General features: G+C 41.2%; 2 protein-coding genes across 7 annotated transcripts; one reads left to right on the top strand and one right to left on the bottom strand.

The window, feature by feature from the left end:
• Positions 1 to 4,050: 4,050 nt before the first annotated feature.
• MIS12 (MIS12 kinetochore complex component) lies at positions 4,051 to 9,514 on the bottom strand. Of its 5 annotated transcripts, none has more exons than XM_074342429.1 (3): positions 9,377 to 9,514; positions 8,470 to 8,604; positions 4,051 to 5,973 (listed from the first exon to the last, which is right to left on the bottom strand). In XM_074342429.1, exon 3 carries the CDS (start codon positions 5,931 to 5,933, stop codon positions 5,313 to 5,315), a length of 621 nt encoding a protein of 206 aa, XP_074198530.1. In that variant the 5' UTR covers positions 5,934 to 5,973; positions 8,470 to 8,604; positions 9,377 to 9,514; the 3' UTR covers positions 4,051 to 5,312. The 5 variants fall into 5 exon arrangements, with proteins under 5 accessions (XP_074198530.1, XP_074198531.1, XP_074198532.1 ...); XM_074342430.1 differs by having other exon boundaries at positions 8,498 to 8,604; XM_074342431.1 differs by lacking the exon at positions 9,377 to 9,514 and adding an exon at positions 9,045 to 9,316.
• DERL2 (derlin 2) lies at positions 9,507 to 19,355 on the top strand. 2 transcript variants are annotated; one of them, XM_010954651.3, is made up of 7 exons: positions 9,811 to 9,992; positions 10,807 to 10,872; positions 12,841 to 12,914; positions 14,033 to 14,126; positions 14,894 to 15,089; positions 15,353 to 15,443; positions 18,845 to 19,355. In XM_010954651.3, exons 1-7 carry the CDS (start codon positions 9,900 to 9,902, stop codon positions 18,948 to 18,950), a joined length of 720 nt encoding a protein of 239 aa, XP_010952953.1. In that variant the 5' UTR covers positions 9,811 to 9,899; the 3' UTR covers positions 18,951 to 19,355. The 2 variants fall into 2 exon arrangements, with proteins under 2 accessions (XP_045372414.1, XP_010952953.1); XM_045516458.2 differs by lacking the exons at positions 12,841 to 12,914; positions 14,033 to 14,126; positions 14,894 to 15,089 and having other exon boundaries at positions 9,507 to 9,992.
• Positions 19,356 to 19,560: the final 205 nt, after the last annotated feature.

Here is a 19,560-nt window from a genome sequence, read left to right as displayed (position 1 = left end):
AAAATCTGGAGTTGTGCTGGACTGGGTTAAATAATGAAAGTTTATTGAATAGTTGAGTAGCTTGTGGGTCATTCCCTAATGAATTAAGATATTGAAACATCATTGGAAGTTAAGATTTTGCAGAATTGAGGATTCTAGTTTGAATGTGTGATTGAAACTAAAAACAATGGGGAAAACATTTCACTATACAGTAGGAAAGTAAGATATATGTTTTGAGTTAAAAAAAAAGGGGGGGGGTATGAGGAAGGGAAGAGAAAGTGATTAGGTCCTAAAGCTGATTGTTTCTAGATAGAAAAAAATAATAATAAAGGACACAACTAATATGGATACAGAAATTTGTGGAACGCTTGTAGAAAGGAAGTCCTAAAAAAGGAGTTCTGTGCATGGTTGGGCTGAGATTAAACTTGATTAGGTAAATGGATTTTTGTTTAGAAGTAGGCTGGTGCAGGACTAGATCTGGTTTCTCTCTGTTAAGAGAACAAGTTTATTTAGAATACTTCTGATAACAGATTGTGGGAAATTTTTTATATTTTTTAAAAGCTTCCTATCAAATTCTAATTGAAGTTCTTTTGATTTCAGCTAACTTTGGGCCACTTCAGAGGGCCCCTGAGACTTCTCAGAGAAAAATATTAAACTAACTAGGATTGGTTGGTATGTTGAATTACATGGGAAGTATAGTCAAATGAGTGATAAGCCTCCTCGGATTACACGGTGTGGATAAATGTTGTTAATATAGACATTCTAGAAATTATATGAAATCCAGGTGTGTCCTGGTATAATGCTATCAGTCCTGACTCTGGTTGTTATCTCGGGATGTTGTAGGTCACAGCAACTTGATTAAGCTTCTTTGTCAAAACATAATCAGATCTTTTACCTTGTCTTTTGTGGTCTTTTGTCATTCGTGGATGATTATGCTGATGCTTTTCAGAACTGCTTCGCCTTCAAGAAGATTCATAGAAAGGACTTTCTGACAAGTACAGGTTTCTTTTAAATCATACTGCTTGGCTGGGTAAGATATTTAAGAAGTCTACTGAAAAACTGATTCATGAAACTGTTGGTAAGGGGGACTGATTGCATGGGGTTGAGTGAACTGATGAATGTGGTTATAATTTTTTGATTGTCTGAAGTATTGCTGGCTTTTAATCTGTTTTCTAATTGAACTGTTTACCAAATGTTTGTCTCCCTATCAATATCGCCCTCCGTATTTAAGGTAGAAAGGGAATTCCCCAATGGAGTTAGCACAGAGTATAATAATGCTTTCTTTAAGTCTGTTGCTAAAAGCACATGTATGATGCTTGGGTAACAACTGGGTATAAGTGATAAAGTATATAGCCTGTAAAGTGTTTCCTTACTAACATATCTCTGAGCCTGTTCACAAAATCTAATTACTTTTCCCCCAACATGTATAACTAGGCAAATATAAAGGAGGCCTGGCACTGAGGGATGTGATCTGAACCTGGGCAGGAGCCACCACCCCAGCATCAAGGGACCGGTATTTCGATCATCAATGCTTTCTATTGAAAGATTCAGGATCAAAAGGGGAAATGATGGGAAAATCTGCACCTACTGAGGTACGGGGAAGTCATTCTGGCTTATGTATGGTTTGACTTAAACTTCACTGACCAAAGCAGCCTATTTTGTGGCCTTTTGGACATGCATGGTGCATTTGCTTTGGCCTTGAGGAAGGGAATGCATTTGAAAGTCAAAATGGAACAGCTGTGGTTCAAACATCCAAGGTAAAACTAGCTGGGCATTGTGGCCATGATTTCAGACACATGCCTGTGTTGTTGAGAACTCAAATTTTCTGAGCTGTGTCATACTTGGGACGGCACCAGCCATCCTCAAAGCTGTGTCTGCTGGCAGATGGCAGCTGCAACTTAGAACCTCACGGTCTCCCCTTGTAACTATTAAATTTTTAGACAATGAACTTGCTTTAGATCAGATGTTAGTAGAAAAAAAGGAGATGTGTAGTGGCCAATAGCTCTTGTTATATATATGTTAACACCGCATCAAAAGTTAAAACCTACTCAGGTAAAAGAAAACTGGCTACCTGGCTACAAGTATCTTTGAAGTTCAAAAGGTTTTAATTTTGATGTCAAGCTTAGCTATTTTTTCCCTTTGTTCCTTATGTTTTTGGTGTCATCTTTAAGAAACTGTTTCTTAGTTCAAGATCACAAAGATTTAAGCCTGTGTTTTCTTCTAAAAGTTCTATAGTGGGTAGTTCTAAACCTTATTACTTAGCTCTTTGGTCCATTTTGAGTTCATTTGTATATATGGTGTGAGCTAGCAGTTCAATTTCAATGACCAATGGCTAATCATTGATATAATAAAGCTTCCTTAAAACTGAAAAGGAAGGGGCTTGGAAAGCTTCCAGGTTGGGGAACCAGAACGCTTACATGTGCCACCACACCAGACCCAAATTCCATGGGGAAAAATGCTTTGTTCAGGACCTCACCCTATGGCTCTTCATCTGGTTCTTGATTCATATATCCTTTACAACAAACTGGTAATCTGCTGAGTAAATGGGTTTCCTGAGTTCTGTGAGCTGCTCTAGGAAATTAATGGAACCAAAGGAGGGGATTATGGGAACCTCTGATTTATAGCCAATAGGTCAGAAGCACAGGTAACCTAGGCTTCTGACTGGCATGTGATGTGGAGGACAGGGCTCAGTGGTATAGCTCAGTGGTAGAGCATGTGCTTAGCATGCACAAGGTCCTGGGTTCAATTCCCAGTACCTCCATTTAAAAAACTTAAAACGAAGTGGGCAGTCTTGTGGGACTGAGCCCTTAATCTGTGGAATCTGATGCTATATCTGGGTAGTGTCAGAATTGAGTTGAATTGGAGGACACCAAACTGGTGTTCGAAAATTGCTTGATGGTATGCGGAAATGCCCTCCCTTCCCCCCACATTAGAATTGAGTGCAGAACCTTGTACATAGCATTTTCTTGTAATTCTTTTTATTTCTGTAAGGTTGGTAGTAATGTCCACGCTTTACTTTCTAATACCATCCCAAACTGTCTCCCTAATTAGCTGCCTATCAAAGCAGCAGCAAAATGGGAAAAGTTTAGTTGGCGGTATACAGATGGGAATAGGCATGACAATAAGGGAGAATAAAAATAGATAAATACAAGGGAAAGCCTGGGAGCTGGCATCTAGGGAAGCTGAAGGTTTGATATTACAAAACCATAGGCTCTAATGTAGAGGGAAGTAGGAAGTAGTGTGAGACTGATGCTGGGTGGGAGATGAAGCAGTAAGCAGAGTGGGTAACTAAGTGTTTGTTACCCTGATTGATTTCTGAATCTTTGGGGGGAGAACTTAATTATTAGAGGACAGTGGGGCCAAGTATATTAATTTGTTCCTGCAGAGACAGAACTATGACAAGCAGTCACAGTATTACTACCCAACAGTGATTAAGGGCTTGCTCAACATGAAATGGATTCCTGAGTCCTAAATATTGCGGACTTCACCCTTCTATACATTCATGCCCATATTTTAACTGTATTCAGATAAACCATATTGCATTTATAATGAAGCCAACCAGATCTCAGCTGTTGTTTCCTTAATAAGGTATTCCTAAGGATGTTGGCTGCTAAATATTGTAATTTCACTAGTTTTCTGCAGCAACTGTGACAAACTTAGTGACTTAAAACAGCAAAAATGTATTCTCTCACATTTCTGGAGGCTAGAACTTTAAAATAAGGGTGTCAGCAGGGCCATACTCCCTCTGGAGGCTCTAGGGAAGAATGTGTTCTCCACCTCTTCCAGCTCCTGGTGGCTCATGGCATTCCTTGACTTGTGGCTGCATCACTCCAACCTCCCTCTGTGGTCACAAGATCTCCTCCTCATCTGTCTCAGATCTCCCTCTACAAAGTCACTTGGCATTGGGCTTAGGGCCTACTCAGATAATTCAGGATGATCTCATCTCCAGATCCTTAACGTAATCATACCCACAAAGACCATTTTTCCAAATAAGGCACAATCACAGGTTCCAGGAACCAGGCACAGACATACCGTTCCGCCATGCAACCCAATACACTAAGAGATTTTAAATAAGCTCCATATGTGTAAAAGAATTTTTAAATTAAAAAAAGAAATCAATCATTTGGGTAGAAAGTCATTCTAAAGGAGGCATACTGTGACAGTATATACAGCAGAAAATCACAAATCAAAGTTTTTAAAACATATATAATGTACAGGATTGGAAAAAAGGACTCTTTGACAAGAAATACACTCCAGGTAAACATAGGCTTCCTAAACTGATGAATATTTAATTGCAAATAATAATACCTTAAGTTACACTTCTATGTGAAGGATAAACTCTAAATCCTGCTCTTCAGGAAGACATGGAAGGCAAGTAATTCCTTAAGAGCAACTGCTGTCGTTTCTCCCCTCTCCTTGGGTGAGCTAACATTTTACATGGATTAGTTACAAAAGGAAAAATTAGACTCCATTGAATTTAAGCACAAGACACATTTAAAATTTATCATTCAGAGTACTAAATATTTGATGCTTATGAGTGTGAATAAATAAGTTAATTAAATATTAGATACAAGACAGATTCCAAAACTAACTGAAGCATTTTTTTTAAAGGTATAAATACCTAACAGTTAGTTAACATAAATTTTGATATGAGTATGGTCCAGGCTTCCTGTTCTAGGCCAGTGAGATCTGCTTCTTTTTCGTCCAGTGTCTTCCACTGCTAGGCCCCAAGACAGTAAATTGTTTAACACCACCAAGGCCTTGGACATGGAAAGGATTTATTTTAGAAACAAAAACTTCTTTCTTCTTTCTAAAGATCATGGTTGTTTGTTTTTTCTGCTACTTGCTTCCTTCAGCTAGTTATTAACTTCCTCACGTGAGAAAAGTTACTGGGCAAGAACAAAAAGTCTGTGTCGGCTGTCCCACAGGGTGGTGGCTGGTTAATAAAGATCATGTCCATTTAACCTTTTAGTTATTTGCTCTCATCCAAAGAGTAAGTCAAAAGGATTAAGGTTTCAAAGGACTCATGACCAAGGTACAAGTTTTACAAATATCTTTGAAAGTCCAGGGAAAGCTTTACTTCTTCAATCATGCCCCCAAAATGAGTCATTATTGAACCAAGAATCCCTTCCCACCTATTAGAGGCCTATTGGTTCAGGACAGTGCATGGATGCTTCAAGAGAGTGGACCAAAAAAAGGGGAAGATGTGGAAACTGAGAAAGAGGAAACAAAGAAAACTCCCCAAAATATACAGTTCACTAGGCTAAGAAAAGTCATTGGCATAAATCCCTTACCATTCTACCTTCTGACAAGCCCCTTTGACTATTTAGAAGTTAAGATATTTTCAGTCTTTTGCTTTCCTTTTCCACATTGTCTCTAATATTCTGTAGCTTTCTGGAGTTCTGGACCAGGAACACCAAGCTCTCCCTAAAATCGCTAGTCCCCTGGTCTCTGCCGACATTCTCAAGCTCATCAAACAAAGACAATGTCTGTTTGAGTTTGGCCTGAACAACTTTTTGCTCTTCTAATTCTGCAAGAAGGGCCTGCTTAGTGCATGATTCAGTCTTATACTTCTCCTGTAACTGTTCAATTTCCTTTTGGAGAAGCTGGAATTCTTCCTCACTATAAGGATGCATCTCCTGAGATTTATCTTCCGGAAGCAAGACATTTGGGGGAATACGCAAAATCAACTGTAAAAACAGCTGCTCCATTTTGCCAAAAAGGGTATCAAAACGTCCTTTCATGAAGCAAAGAAACTTTTCCGTGCATTTACGAATCTGGACTGGGCTAATCGCACAGTCTGGGATGCCATCCAGCTTCTTCAGAATAACCTGTTCAACAGCCTGCACCACTTCAAAGAGGTAGTCCTGAAAGGCGATGTAGATCCTGAGCATGCAAGTTTGTGGGGTGAAGCCAAAGAACTGGGCCTCATAGGTCATTGGATCAACAGACATCTTGGCTTATTTTGCTTTGTTAATTTTGACTGTGAAAAATCTGCAAATGTAGAAAGAAAAAATTTCATTTGAGTTAAAAAAAAATCATTTGATGAAAGTAACAAATCACACTGCAGATGGCAAAAGAAACAAAAACAAAACAAAGAAGCAAACAAAAAATAAGGGTTTTATTGAAACCCGATGCTACTTCCAGCCGCACTCATCCACAACTGGATACAAACCAATTGCCTCTCTGAGGTTCTTTCCATCAGCATAGAGGTTATAGAATCTCTCCTTCTTCCCCCGCATTGTCCATTTCCCTCACCTCTCATTTACTGAGGATTCTGGACTATGGCTCAGCCTTCTGAATTCTGTTATTCAGGACAATTTTCAAGCTTAGATGGATGATTTAACCAATGCCCCGGACTCAGTTTCTTGAGTTTCAATGACCTTCATCTGCACTCTTTTACCACCTGGCTGTTGATACGTGTATCTTCTCTCCCCAACTGCTCCTACTTTTTGACCACAACCTCATATGCTATTCTTCCAACACTCATTCACAGACTCTTAACTATACCTTAATCTTCAAGACTTTCAGCCCTCTAATGCTCTCTCTCTAGCTCTCAGTCTCTCCCACTTTGCTTCTTCCCCCATCCATTTCAGGCTCTATGATCCATCACTTCAACAACTCCCTTGCCAATGTCCTCAACTCCCTTGTCCTTCCAACCCAGCCATCTGAAAAAGATCCCATTGGAAGCTGAGCAACAACCCTGACATTTTCTCCAGGGTCTGGGAGTCATTCCTTTCAAATGTAAACATCTAGGAAAATAGCACTCCAACCTCCCTGTCACTGGGGGAGTTAAACCTAGGGAACTTTTCCTGAGCTGTAAGCATACACTTAGCACAGAAATAGAAGTTTCACTATTCCTGCAGACAAAGTAATTTGCTAAAACAAATGGCTACTTCCATTATCAGATAAATTTAGGTTGAACCTTATGAAAAAATCTGAAGCAAGTGGTGCAGTCAAATCTTTTTATGCAGCAAGATGCTGTTAATTTTGAAAATTTATGCAATGGCTAAAAACAGAATGGTTATAATGGCTTAGCTGTATAAATAGGGTAGAATTTCTGTCTGTCTTTGTAATCTCATTCACAAATTACCTACAATGCATTATAATCTGAATATGCTTATTCAGTAATAAAACTGCTTTCTTTTCTACGTCTTGTGGAGAGGACTCTGTGGCGCAACAGGATTTTAATATCCCTATGCCTTCAGCATCAATTTCAAACTCTTTCATATGGCTTACAAGGACCTTCATCATCTGACCTTTCTTAACCACTCTGTTCTTTTTTAAGGACCTTACATGTGCATAATTGAAGTGATAACACTTCCTATTTCATGGCACTCTATTTTTGATCCATGCTAGGTCCTCTCTTACTTATTTTATTCTTTCATCTCCCACAGGAACCGACTGCAGTGTCTTAATGCATGCCTTTTTAATTCATCTTTAATTTTATCTTTAACAGGTTTTAGATATACAGCTGATCTTTGAATAACATGGGTCTGAACTGCACAGGTCCACTTATAATGCAGCTTTCTTTCAAGAGTAAATACTAAAGTACAACATAATCCCGGTTGGTTGAAGCCGTGAATGTAGAACCACATATATGGAGAGCCAACTCTAAATTATATAAGGATGTTCAACTGCTTGGTGGATTGGCACCCCTAATCCCCACACTGTTCAAGGGTCAACTGTATAGTCTTGAAAAATATAGTTTTGTGCGTGAATGGTTTACGTATTTCTTTACATGTTTGCAATTGATTCATGTTATTACACTTCAGTGTTATACTTCATTGTTTCTGACTGAAGTATTCCATTAATACACCATATTTGATGTGCCCATTCTCCTTGTGACAGACACTCAGTTTGCTTTTTCAGCACCTTGCTCCCAGAAATAATGTAATGGATACTTTTCAATTACATCTCCTCAAGGACTTGCAGGGTATTTACATAGACAGTAGTTGCTGGGCCATACAATTTATGCATACATAATTTCACTAAATACTGCCAAAATGTTCTCCAAGACATAGTAGGGCTGGGGTTGGGGGGTACGGCTAGGCTGGTTTACCCTCCCACTTGCAGTATATCAGAATTTCTTTTTCATGTTTTTGCCTTCACTTGGTATTACTCAAAATTCTAATTTTTGCAAATGTGATAGGTGCAAAATTGTTTTACCGCATATACAGGTTGGATACTGAGGACTGAACTATCAAGTCCCCTTGCCTCCCCACACAACTTATTGTTTACATCAGCATGCCTCTACTAGTCTAGGAAACCAGAATAATATCTTCATTGTCCAAATGGCTTGATTGTTCATTATGGACCCCCCCAAAAGACTGATCAGCTCTTCAGTGGGAAGCCTCAACAATCCTTACAACTAGATTCTCTGAAACCCTTGGCTCAGCTGTTTCTACCAATGCTGGACTGCTTTTCATGATCTCTACCCAATCCTAATCAAGCCCCCAAATTGAAAAATACACTTTAAACCAAACTTGCCATTCTTTAAAAAAAATTCCGATCTTGCCTGTTATCCCCATGAGACACTGCCAAAGCTCTGTCGAGGTGTTCCTCCCTTACCAGGGTAAGCAAAGCATGCAGCACTGTTTTACCAATAGGCTGTGAGGGTGACATCTGAGAAACAGGCAAAAAAAATTTTAGCGTATTTCTCCGACTACCAGTAAAGGTGAGCATCACTTCATTCATATTAGCTCTTCAGATTTCTACTATAAATTAAGAATTCGTATCCTTAAAAAAACAAACAAACAAAAAACATTCTCTCCAGCCTTAATTCCTTCCTTATATACTACCAGACTCGATGGTCACTCCCTATTCCAACAACCTTTAGTGCTTCCTTATAATCTACCGAATAAAGGATAATATTCTTAACTTTGCCTGCCATGATCTGACTACTCTTTGTTCCAACCAAACCAATCAATATCCTTTCCCTGAGATGTCTTTCCCTCAAGAAAGGAGGCCTGACCAAATATCTTCCAAGGGTCGGTTTCAATAAACTTCCCTGGGGCTCTCCCCTTCCCCTGAATTCCCATCAGGACCTCTCTTCGAGGACTGACCAAGTCCTACTTTAGGATATTATCATCACGGGCCTATCTTCTCCGCAAGCAGGAGGAGTACGGCCTAATCCGTTATTTGCACGGGAGCCTCGGGAGGCGCCCAGGGCACCTCGGCGAGCAGAGTTACCGCGGGGCAGGAATTACTTCCGGCCGGAGGGCTGGCTCCCGGCACGCCCCGCGCCCCCGCTGCATGTCGGGACCTGAGGGAAGAGGTTCGCGCCCCGCCGGCGACGCTCCTCCATCAGGCCGCTCCAGCGCCAGACTGTGATGCCTCACCCAGTGTCACCTCTTCCCGCTCCTCTTCAGAAAAAATGCAACCCCGTGGCACTTACCCAGGCGACCATGAGGGAGACGAATTCGACCAAACACCGGCTTCCCGCCACCTCCTTTAAACCACCGTCTGCTGCCAGAGATAGGCGGCGCCGCCGGCTCCCCAAAACTCCGACCGATATCTGCCACAGCGAACGAGAGCAAGGGCAGGATGCCACCACGCTCCTGATTGGCTGCCTGGATTGGGGACGGGAAGGGGCCGGGCGGGAAAGCTAGCTGTGGCCGGCAGGGATTGGCGGGAGGAATTAGTACTCACTCTCTTCCCTGCTACGTTGGTGGGTGGAGAAGCGAAGCTGGGCCGCCATGGAGACGCAATTCGTAATTGGCGGGTGTTCTTTCCTTCGGGCTCTAGGGATTGGTGGATGGCCGATTGGGCGGTGCTGATTGGACAGCAGCGTCCTGGGCGGGCCCGCCCCGATCCCGCCCCGATCCCGCCCCGATCCCGCCCCGATCCCGCCCCGCCGCCGGGACTGACTGGCGGAAGGGGAAGTGGGGCGGGGAGGTGGGCAAGCGGCGGTAGGAAAGATGGCGTACCAGAGTCTCCGGTTGGAGTACCTCCAGATCCCACCGGTTAGCCGCGCCTACACCACCGCCTGCGTCCTCACCACCGCCGCTGTGGTAAGCAGCTGCAGCGCCACCTTCTCATTAATCGGGCTGGATATGACTGGGTCCTTGGGAAACTGGGGTTTGGGCCTTGGGGAAGCTCAGAGGGGTTGGTCTCAAGGGTGGGTGGAGGCGAACAGGGCTCACTCTGGGGTTCGGAGTGGCCCCGGGAGTGCTTATCCAGTGACCCAAGAAGGGAGTGCTGCACCGTGAGGGGTGGAGGATCAGGACAGCGGGTCAGTTTCCGAGAGATAAAGGCAGGACCCATAGCAAGTCAGGGCTGCGGGAGCCGCCCACCCAGGAAACGTGTCTGAGAACTCTGGCGGCAGCCAAGAGATACAGTGGTGACTAGGAGGAGGAAGGTCCGCTTAGTGGAGAAATACAGATATTGAGGATGGAAAGCTAGAAGTTGTCGACGGGGAAAAGTCTTGCAATAAAGAGAGTCTGAATATAGAGGTTGGCTGGAAGCACCCAGCCCTGACAGTGGCAAGGTATTGAGTCTCGGTTCTTTTGAGTGAATTGTGTTGCTTCACACAGCTGTTTCAGGTGGTGCCCCTATGTTGGGCAGATTCATAGTAGCTGCTCTTACCTACCCTGTATTTAAGATACCACCACCTCCCTTCCATACCTTCATGTCAGCCTCAACTATTGAAACATCAGACTTTTATTTTGCGTTAACTACTGGGGAATACATAGAATTTTGCCTGTTCTAGACATTTCTTTACCAACCTTTAACTCCAGCCTAAGAAGAAAGCCTAAATGAGTCTTTTGTTGTAAATCTTTTTTTTTCTTGATTGATTTGCTTTAAGAAGCCCTTTTTCTATTTCAGCAGTTGGAATTGATCACACCTTTTCAGTTGTACTTCAATCCTGAATTAATCTTTAAACACTTTCAGGTAAGTGGTCCACCATTAATGTTTTGGTTTTTAAAAATGTTTTTCTTTTTAGTAGATAATCTGCCATATACTATCTCAAAAAAGAATTCAGTGGGACTGTTTGCTTATAAGTCTTAATGTGGGGGAAGGGAGGGTGGTGAAAGTACAAAGCAGTGATTCTGCAGCCTGAAACATCTGAGAGATTCTCAAGCTCCTGATCATGTACCCAACCAGAATCACGAAGGGGAGGAATTAAAAATCTGCATTTTATTTTTAAAGTTCTCTGCATGGTTTTGATTTGATGTGTACAGTTCCTGTATTTGGGAGTCACTGGTTAAAAGTTAATATTGTAGGTTGGGAAGAGACTGATCGGCTAGCTGTCCAGGGGGAGTCTCTTATGCCCTTATATTGTCCATCACCTGGGTGCTATCACTGTGGTCCAGTTCAGAAACTCAGTTCTCTTAGTGCACTGATCCATCTTTCAGGGATCAAATAGAACTCCAGAAGACTGACATCTAAAACAACATGCCAGTTTATTAGATTACAATGAGAGACAGTCCTTTCCAGTAACTAGAATGCTAAAAGAGAGATGTCTTTTCCTGTTCTAGGATGATCATATAGGCTATAGTTGGAGTGAGAGAGAAATCCAAAAGCCAGTAATTCTTCCTCTACACCTGCTATTCCTTCTGTCTCAAATGTGTTCATTGACTTTATAGTTGTTGAACTCCAGCTTGCCGTTCAAGATGCAGCTTTTGTGTACCCTTCTCAGATTCATCCTCCTTAATGTCCCTAGGGTCTCTGCAAACGCTTATTTTATGTCTCTCACCTCGTGCTTAGACTGATTTGTATGCTTGTTTCCTCACTAGATTGAGAACTCTAAAATCCTGGATGCAGTTAGTATGTAGTAAACAATCCTGAATGGTTTGTTCAACTTTAATAGCTACCAATCCTTAAGAATTTAATGATGCATAAAGCAGTCCTGTGCACCCTTGTTGCTGCATTCTTCTGTCTCTCCTCACATCGCCTTTGCTGGGAGCTATAGCTCCATCCAAGGATCCAAGGCTTGGTTTTGCCTGGGGTTAAACTCTTGATGACACCATGTATCTGCATTGGAATTAGGACTTCTAGGCTTGAGTTCAGAGTCTCCCTGTACACACTGTGTGTCCTTGGGCAGGCAACGTTAAAATTATCCAAATCTCTTAGCTTCCTCATACATCAAATGGGGGTAGGAGTGCCAGCCTGCTCATCTCACAGGATAATTAAGATCACATGAGATAACAGAATACAATAAAACACTGTAAATGTTAAGTGCGCTACCATTGTTGAGTAGTCATTTTTATTGCAAGTGTGGATGGGTTGGTTGGAGAAAAATCTGTCAGGGTTTCCAATATGAAAATGAGTGTCTGTGTATCTACCAGTTAGACTCTAATTATTAGGGCATTAGGTCTTTGCTTGTAGGGAGTTGGCTATTTGTTCAGACAAGAATTTGAGTATTTGCTTTAGAGTTACTCTTTACTCTGGGTGTTTCTGCCTGCCTAATATAGAAACATTTCTTAGCAATTGATATTAGATCCCTGTAGTTTTTCTCTGGTGTCTGGAGACTAGTCATTAAATTGTGATACTACATATATGAAAGCAGTTTCCTATTCTGCAGATTAACCTGGTCTTTCCAGCAAACTTTGCCCATAATTTGCCTGACCATATGGTATGGGTTTAAAAAAAAAACAACAACACAATTTCAAGCGTTCTGTCCTATTATCCTTAGAAATTTCAGAGGCCGAGTGATATCTTTCAGACTTTCACCTAGAAGCAACACAAAGTTCAGTGTCAGTTTGTGTGTCCCCCACTTTTGGGTTCAGAACTTAGTACCACCTATCCATGGCCTTTCAACCATTGTAGTCATGGGATGTGGTTGTCTTAATATGGAAATGTTTCTTGGTATATTTTACTTAATCTGTCTTTCTCTTGATTTTTTTTTTCTTTTAACAGATATGGAGGCTAATCACCAATTTCTTATTTTTTGGGCCAGTTGGATTCAATTTTTTATTTAACATGATTTTTCTGTATCCTTTACTAAGTGGGATTAGCATAAAAACTTTAGATTTACTTAGGAAATACAGTATTAAGTTTGAAACTAACTAACCTGTTATTTTTGTTACTGTCTTAGCTGTAACTTCTCCTGTGTACTGGCTCAGTGGTACGCAGAGTAGTTGATCAGATAGTAATGTTTTGAGGGTGTTTGTAGGTCTCTGTTTATTCAAATGGGAGGTATTTAACCATAAAATGATTACATTTCTGCCCACAAGCCACTTACAGATCTGATCAAGGGAGAGCAGAAGTGATTTGGTGGAGATGTACTTACAGAATAACACCAGCATGTACCAAGTGAAAAACACAACCTGGAAGTGAGTTCATGGAGGATAGAGAACTTGAGATCTCTTTGGATCTCAGTTGCTGGTTCTCCTGGCTGCAAAGACAGTGCTATGTCTGCCAGGCTCACTAGGTTCCAGTTTGTTGAAAAAGAGGAAGAGTTGTGCTCTGGTCAAATGGTAATTGGGGTCTCTGAGCAGAGCATTTCTCCTGCACCCTGAACCTCTGGATTAAGAGGGGAATTACAGCTCAGCTCATCTCAGTAGACAGAGGGCCTCTTAGGGGTGACAGGATTCCTGTCGTAGGATGGATTCCTATGTATGGTATATCATTCTGGTAAGTTTCTAATAAATTTTTTCATTGTAATGCATCCTATTGACTGAGGTATAGAAATGTGTAATTACTTGGCCTGAAAAAGCAGATTATCCCACAGTGCTTCTTGATGGGGATTTCCTCCACGTTAGGTTGTGTAAAAGCAAGGATGGTGTAGATTAGGGTGTGCCTGATCATGGGAAAGACAGCACAGATTTGAAAAGGTGTAGTCGGTGACTGGAAGCATGTGTATGCGACATCTGGCTTGGTTCTGCAATCAGGAACAGTTTTTGTAAAGTTTGGAGCTGGTCTTCTCTTCACCTTGCCTAAAATGCCTGGTAAAAGGGAAGTTACCTTACTACCTCTCATAAACATTCTTATGAAAGCGAAGGCTTGACTTCTTACAGACATCGTGGAGTCCAAGTATACTTTTGTGATACATTAAATTTTACTTTTTTAATATTTGTATACTTAACATTTTCTTAACTTGGAACTTAAGATATCGTTACTGTCGAATGCTAGAAGAAGGCTCTTTCCGAGGTCGGACAGCAGACTTTGTATTTATGTTCCTTTTTGGTGGATTCTTAATGACCGTATCCTTCAACAAATAGAACAAATACAGGAAAATATTAAAGAACACCCTCTCTCTTTCTAAAGCTTTTCGTCTGCTTCCTGAAATTCACTAGATACTCTGAACAGACAGATAAATGCAGGACCCCCCGATTTTAGCTTCAGGCGCCCACTATTTATTTTACAGCACACTTTATGTGACAGCTTTCTAAGCCTAGAGGTTGGACAGGATGCTCTTCCGCTGTGAGCAAGTCAGAGGAAATTTTAACCCAGGTGGGTTGCTATTAAGTATCTAAGATAAATTCTCATTGATGAGTGTACTTTACTTTTAAGCTAAGTTGGTAAGACATTTATTTGGTCACCATCAAAATGGATAAAACACTTCGAAAAAGACAAAGAATTGTCATCTGAGTACCAGACTTGAATGTAGCCCTGTCTGACAAGATGGTTTTGCTCCAGCTGGCTTTTACTCACCTGTGTGAAGGTGCTTGTGGTGAGTGAGCTTTCATGTAATTCCTGACCGAGGAATGAACACATATTCCAAAGAGGCAAGAACCTCATGAAAGCAGAGTATCAGTTTGAAGTAGCAACAGTCCAGATGACGTGGCCTCAGCAGGCTTTTGCCTGATGGCTCTGGGTAATTATCTGGGGGCTTTTATTCTTCTGAAGAGGTAACTATTGCTCGCCTTTCCCAATTCAAACGTGTGTTAGAACACAGTCCTTAGTTCTCTTGCCCAGTCTGCCCTATTACACTTTTAATGTTGCTGTTTTCCTTAATGCCAACTGCTAGCTATTTGGTTTGTTTGTGAGCTTAGTTTTCTTGGGCCAGGCCTTTACAATAATGCTTGTCTACGTGTGGAGCCGAAGGAACCCATATGTCCGCATGAACTTCTTCGGCCTTCTCAATTTCCAGGCCCCCTTTCTACCCTGGGTGCTCATGGGCTTTTCCTTGTTGTTGGGGAACTCAATCATTGTGGACCTCTTGGGTAAGATCCTTATCACTACTTTTCTGTTTTACTTGCAAATGTATTTTGTCACTATTTTTCATGTTTACTCTGTCTGGCCTTCATATATAGCTGTTAATAGGATTATTTGATAGTTGTATGCTCGAAGGCTACAAGATTAGTTTTCAAGTTTTGAATAACTATATTGACCTTTCTTGCTAAATATAAGGAATTTTTGTTGGTAGATCCACCTGCCATCGAAATTTTACTCCTCTCCCTCATCCTTTATTTCTGGTTGACTCTAGGTATTGCGGTTGGACACATATATTTTTTCTTGGAAGATGTATTTCCCAATCAGCCGGGTGGAATAAGAATTCTGAAAACACCATCTATTCTGTGAGTATTTGACACCAGGTTGCATGTTCCTTGCAGATAAATTGGGGCAGGGTCCGTGGTCTGTTTTCTCTGGGCTCCCAAAGCTGCTGGCATGCAGGAGTTCAGGCCGGTAAATATTTGCAGATTGAGCAATCTGGCATTTGGATCACGCAGGAGCAGACAGCTGTGGCAGGAGCAAGGTAAACAGGCTCAGGATGTCCCGAGGGTGACTTGGTAATTGCCGTCCCGGATGACAAGCAGCACCTCCTGTCCCAGGGACGAGCCTACTAGCTTCATGAAGGCCGCTGTCTGTGTTTAGAGGGATACAATAGCAAAATGGGCAAAACGACTAAAAGGAAGTTTCTGATGGTGGAATTTCTGGTCTTCCAGACGGTGGTAGAGATAAGCAGTGAAGTAAAGTGGAAGCAGCTTTGGACTGGAAGCCAAGTAGAGGCTGTTTGTTCTACCAGCCAGCTGTGGGATTTTTAAGCAAGTCCCTTTTTTGCACGTTTTTCCTGAGGATAGAGCTTTGGTTTATAGGACATCTTTCTTCACCGTAATTGTGTGTCCTCTGGATATACTGCATTAAAAAATTTTCACTTTAGGAATAAAATGGGAGTTTTTATTGTAAAATGTTTGTTGTAGAATAGCTCAGCAAAAAGAAGAAAGTAAAATCCTCTGTAATCCTACCTCTTGCTATAACTTTTTGGTATGTATTCATCAGTCTTTTACGGTCTATGTACTTTAAAAAAAATGCTATCCCATAACCTCCTTTTAAATGTAATGTATCACAATCACTTCTCCATCATAAATGTCCTACAAAATTGTAACAGCTACATGATGCCCCCTGCTGTGAATGGAGCATGATTTACGAGTCCCTTATTCCTGGACACTGACATCCTTTTTGCTCTTCCTCCCGTGGCTGGAGTGGTGAACATCCTTGTGGCTACACATCCGTATATATAGCACAAGAAGCACATCCTTCGCACACATTCGTGATTATTTTCAAAGGATAAATTCCTACAAGTGGAATTGCTGTTTGGCTTCTTGCCAAACCACCATCCAGAGTGGACGTTTAGATTTACGTTTCCACCAGCAACGTATAAGTGTCCATTTCCCTGAATCTTCAGCAAATGTGGGAGGTGTTGTATTTACCCTTTCCTGGTTTGATAGCTATAAGGTGGTGTCTCATGGTTCCTATGACTTTTCTTTTCGAAAATTTTGAAACAGTTTCAGATTTACAGAAACTTACAAAACAGTACAGAGGACTTTTTCCCTCCTCAGGTATCTGAAAGTAAATTCTCAATCTAATGCCCGATGACCCCCTTTAATGTGTATTTTTTGTAAACAAGGGCACTCTTCTACGTAGGCAAAATCTGGAAATAAACACTAATCCTCAGACCCAGTTCCACTTCGGGCAGCTGTCCTGATGAAGTTCGCTGTAGCAGAAGAGTCCAGTTCAGGTCCACGTGTTGCATTTTGTGATCATGTCTCTTTAGTCTCCTTCAGTTTGGAGCAGCTCCTCAGCCTTGCCTTGACTTTGATGACATTGACGTTTTTGAAGAGTATAAGCCCATTTTGTAGAATGCCTCAGTTTGGGTTTGTCTGACGTTCCCTCACATTTAGGTTCAGGTTTTGCAGCTGCGGCAGGAATAGCTGAGAAGTGATGCTGTGGTCTTCTCATTGCAGCCCATTGGCACAGGATTTCAGTTTGCTGAATTTGCCAAAGTGGTGATAATCACTTTTGATTATTTAATTAAGGTATCTGCGGGGCTTCTCCACCACAAAGTCACTTTTTTTCTTTTGTAATTAAGTGTTTTGTGGGGAGGTACTTTGAGACAATGTAAACGTCTCTTTTCTTATCAAATTTCAATTCATTTATATCTGCATGAATCCATGATTTCATGTTTTATTCATGGATTATCCTTTGTTATCATTGTTTATTTTGATGCTTATATTGTCCCAGACTTGGCCAAGGGGTGCCCCTTCAAACTGGCTTCTAAGTACTTTTCAACATGCTCCCATTTTTCTTTTCTTAACTAGTTTATTACTTTTTAGCCCAACAAGATATCCCAGGCTCATCTTGTGCTCTCCTTGACCAGTCCTAGAATCAGCTGTTTCTTAAAGGAGACCTAGTTCCTTTTTAGTGGAGAATGGTATTTAGAACCCAAGGTCTGGGTGCCAGATGTGCTAATTGCTTTGAAGTATTGCTGCTCCCAAGTCCTCTCAGTGAACAGGGCAAGGGAACTATATGTAGGCATATGAGTGTAGATACATCTATATTTTTGGCTCTTTGTATTTTTAAAACATGGGTTTATACTGATACTCCCAGTTCTGGTACAACTCCACATGATTCATTCTAGTTTTTTTCCTTTCTGTATTTTTTCCTCCAATATTTTATTATAAAAATTTCCAAATTTACAGAAAAGTAGGACAAAATTATACAGTCACATTTACCCACCACAGAGATGCTATTCTACAGTTTATATTTTGCTATTCTTGCTTTTTTGTGCATCTTAGCTGTCACTCCATCCATTTTTGTGTTCCAGTATACTTAATTCTCTGAATATTTTAGTGTGTATATATATATCATTAACTAGAGTTTTTATTTATATGCAACAAAATAAACAAATCTCAAGTGTGTCAACTAATGGATTTTCATAAGTGCACACGCCTATGTAATCCAACCTCTTATCAAGATAAAGAAAATTACCATCACCTAGAAAGTTCCCTCAAGTCACTTCCCTGGTAATCCTTGCTCACTGTTCAGTGGCATTAAGTACATTCACACTGTGCTTCTGTCACCGCTGTCTCTCCGTAGACCTCTTCATATCACAGAACTGAAACTGTACGTCATATGATTGGAAAGATACAGTACTTGTCCTTTTATGACTGGCTGATTTCACTTAACGTAATATCTTCAAGATTCATCTGTGTTATAGCATGTGTCAGAATTTCCTTTCTTTTTAAGGCTGAATAATATTTTGTTTATCCATTCATCTGTCAATGGATGTTGGATGATACGTTAGTTGTAGGGAGACATTCATGATAGATTTAGTGAATGTCAGGTTACAAAACAGAAGTACTATGATCTAACATTTGTGAAATTACATGTATGAAAGATCCAAAAGAATAATGAAAACATCAACATAATTACCTCTAGGGAGTCAGGATGTTTTTGCTCATATGTATTTCCTGTTTTCTTTACAATTAACATACTTTGCTTTTGTAGTAAAGATTAGTAAAGGAGGTAAAAGTTGATGTAAATGTGAAATAATTATGAATGCCTTTGAAATATGTTAACTGTTTCATTGGTAGGCAGATATAATGCTTGCAGTTGGTAGAAACCCCATGGGACCTTTTTGACCTTGGAGGACTGAGGACCTAAGGTGACTGAACTATATTTGTTGCCTGTCTTTTAGGAAGGCTATTTTTGATACACCAGAGGAAGATCCAAATTACAATCCACTCCCTGAAGAGCGGCCAGGAGGCTTTGCCTGGGGTGAGGGCCAGCGCCTCGGCGGTTAAGGCAGCGGTGCCAATAATGAGACCCAGCTGGGAAGGACTCAGTGACATACCCCTTGGGATTCTTTTATCCTTTGTGTTGCAAAAGTGTGGACACTTTTGACAGCTTGACAAGATTTTAACTCCAGAAGCACTTTATGGAATGGCACGTTGATTAATACAGAAGACATTTCCAGCCTCCTGCCAGTGGTTCCTCACTACGCTGGTACTGAAAGTGTAATCTCTCGGAGCCAAGAAACTGGAGAAACAAAGACCCTGCGCCTCTAAGGAGCGAGTACCCGAGTTCTTTGGTGACGGGCAGAGTTTTTTCCTCCTCCTCCTCCTCCTCTTTGATAGATGAGGCCGTGGTGTAAATGGAAGTTTCAGAGAGGACAAAATAAAACTGAATTCCGTCTCTCTCTCACTGAATTAACGCTTTTGTGTGTGATCTTTTAAATTATCACAGTGTCTCCTAGCTCTCCTGCATAGGTCCGAGCTCAGAGTCGTTTCCATGCCCGCTGTTCCCGTGTCTTCACAGCTTTCGACTGGATTTCATTTCAAGACTAGAAACACGTGGCTGACGCACTGTGGCTGAACGCGCTTCTTCCTAGCAGAATGCCAGCTCCAGCAGGAA

Source organism: Camelus bactrianus, chromosome 16 (genome assembly GCF_048773025.1).
Source record: "Camelus bactrianus isolate YW-2024 breed Bactrian camel chromosome 16, ASM4877302v1, whole genome shotgun sequence".
In the NCBI taxonomy this organism is placed as follows: Eukaryota; Metazoa; Chordata; class Mammalia; order Artiodactyla; family Camelidae; genus Camelus; species Camelus bactrianus.
Note: the sequence above shows the minus strand (reverse complement) of the source record. Positions and strands in the feature narration are given on the sequence as shown.

Excerpts from the sequence above, each read along its gene's own strand:
- DERL2 (XM_010954651.3), top strand. The coding sequence starts at position 9,900 with ATGGCGTACCAGAGTCTCCGGTTGGAGTACCTCCAGATCCCACCGGTT. Across the intron at positions 9,993-10,806 it reads TCCTCACCACCGCCGCTGTG|CAGTTGGAATTGATCACACC; the intron begins GTAAGCAGCTGC and ends TTTCTATTTCAG. Across the intron at positions 15,090-15,352 it reads AATCATTGTGGACCTCTTGG|GTATTGCGGTTGGACACATA; the intron begins GTAAGATCCTTA and ends GGTTGACTCTAG.
- MIS12 (XM_074342429.1), bottom strand. The coding sequence starts at position 5,933 with ATGTCTGTTGATCCAATGACCTATGAGGCCCAGTTCTTTGGCTTCACC.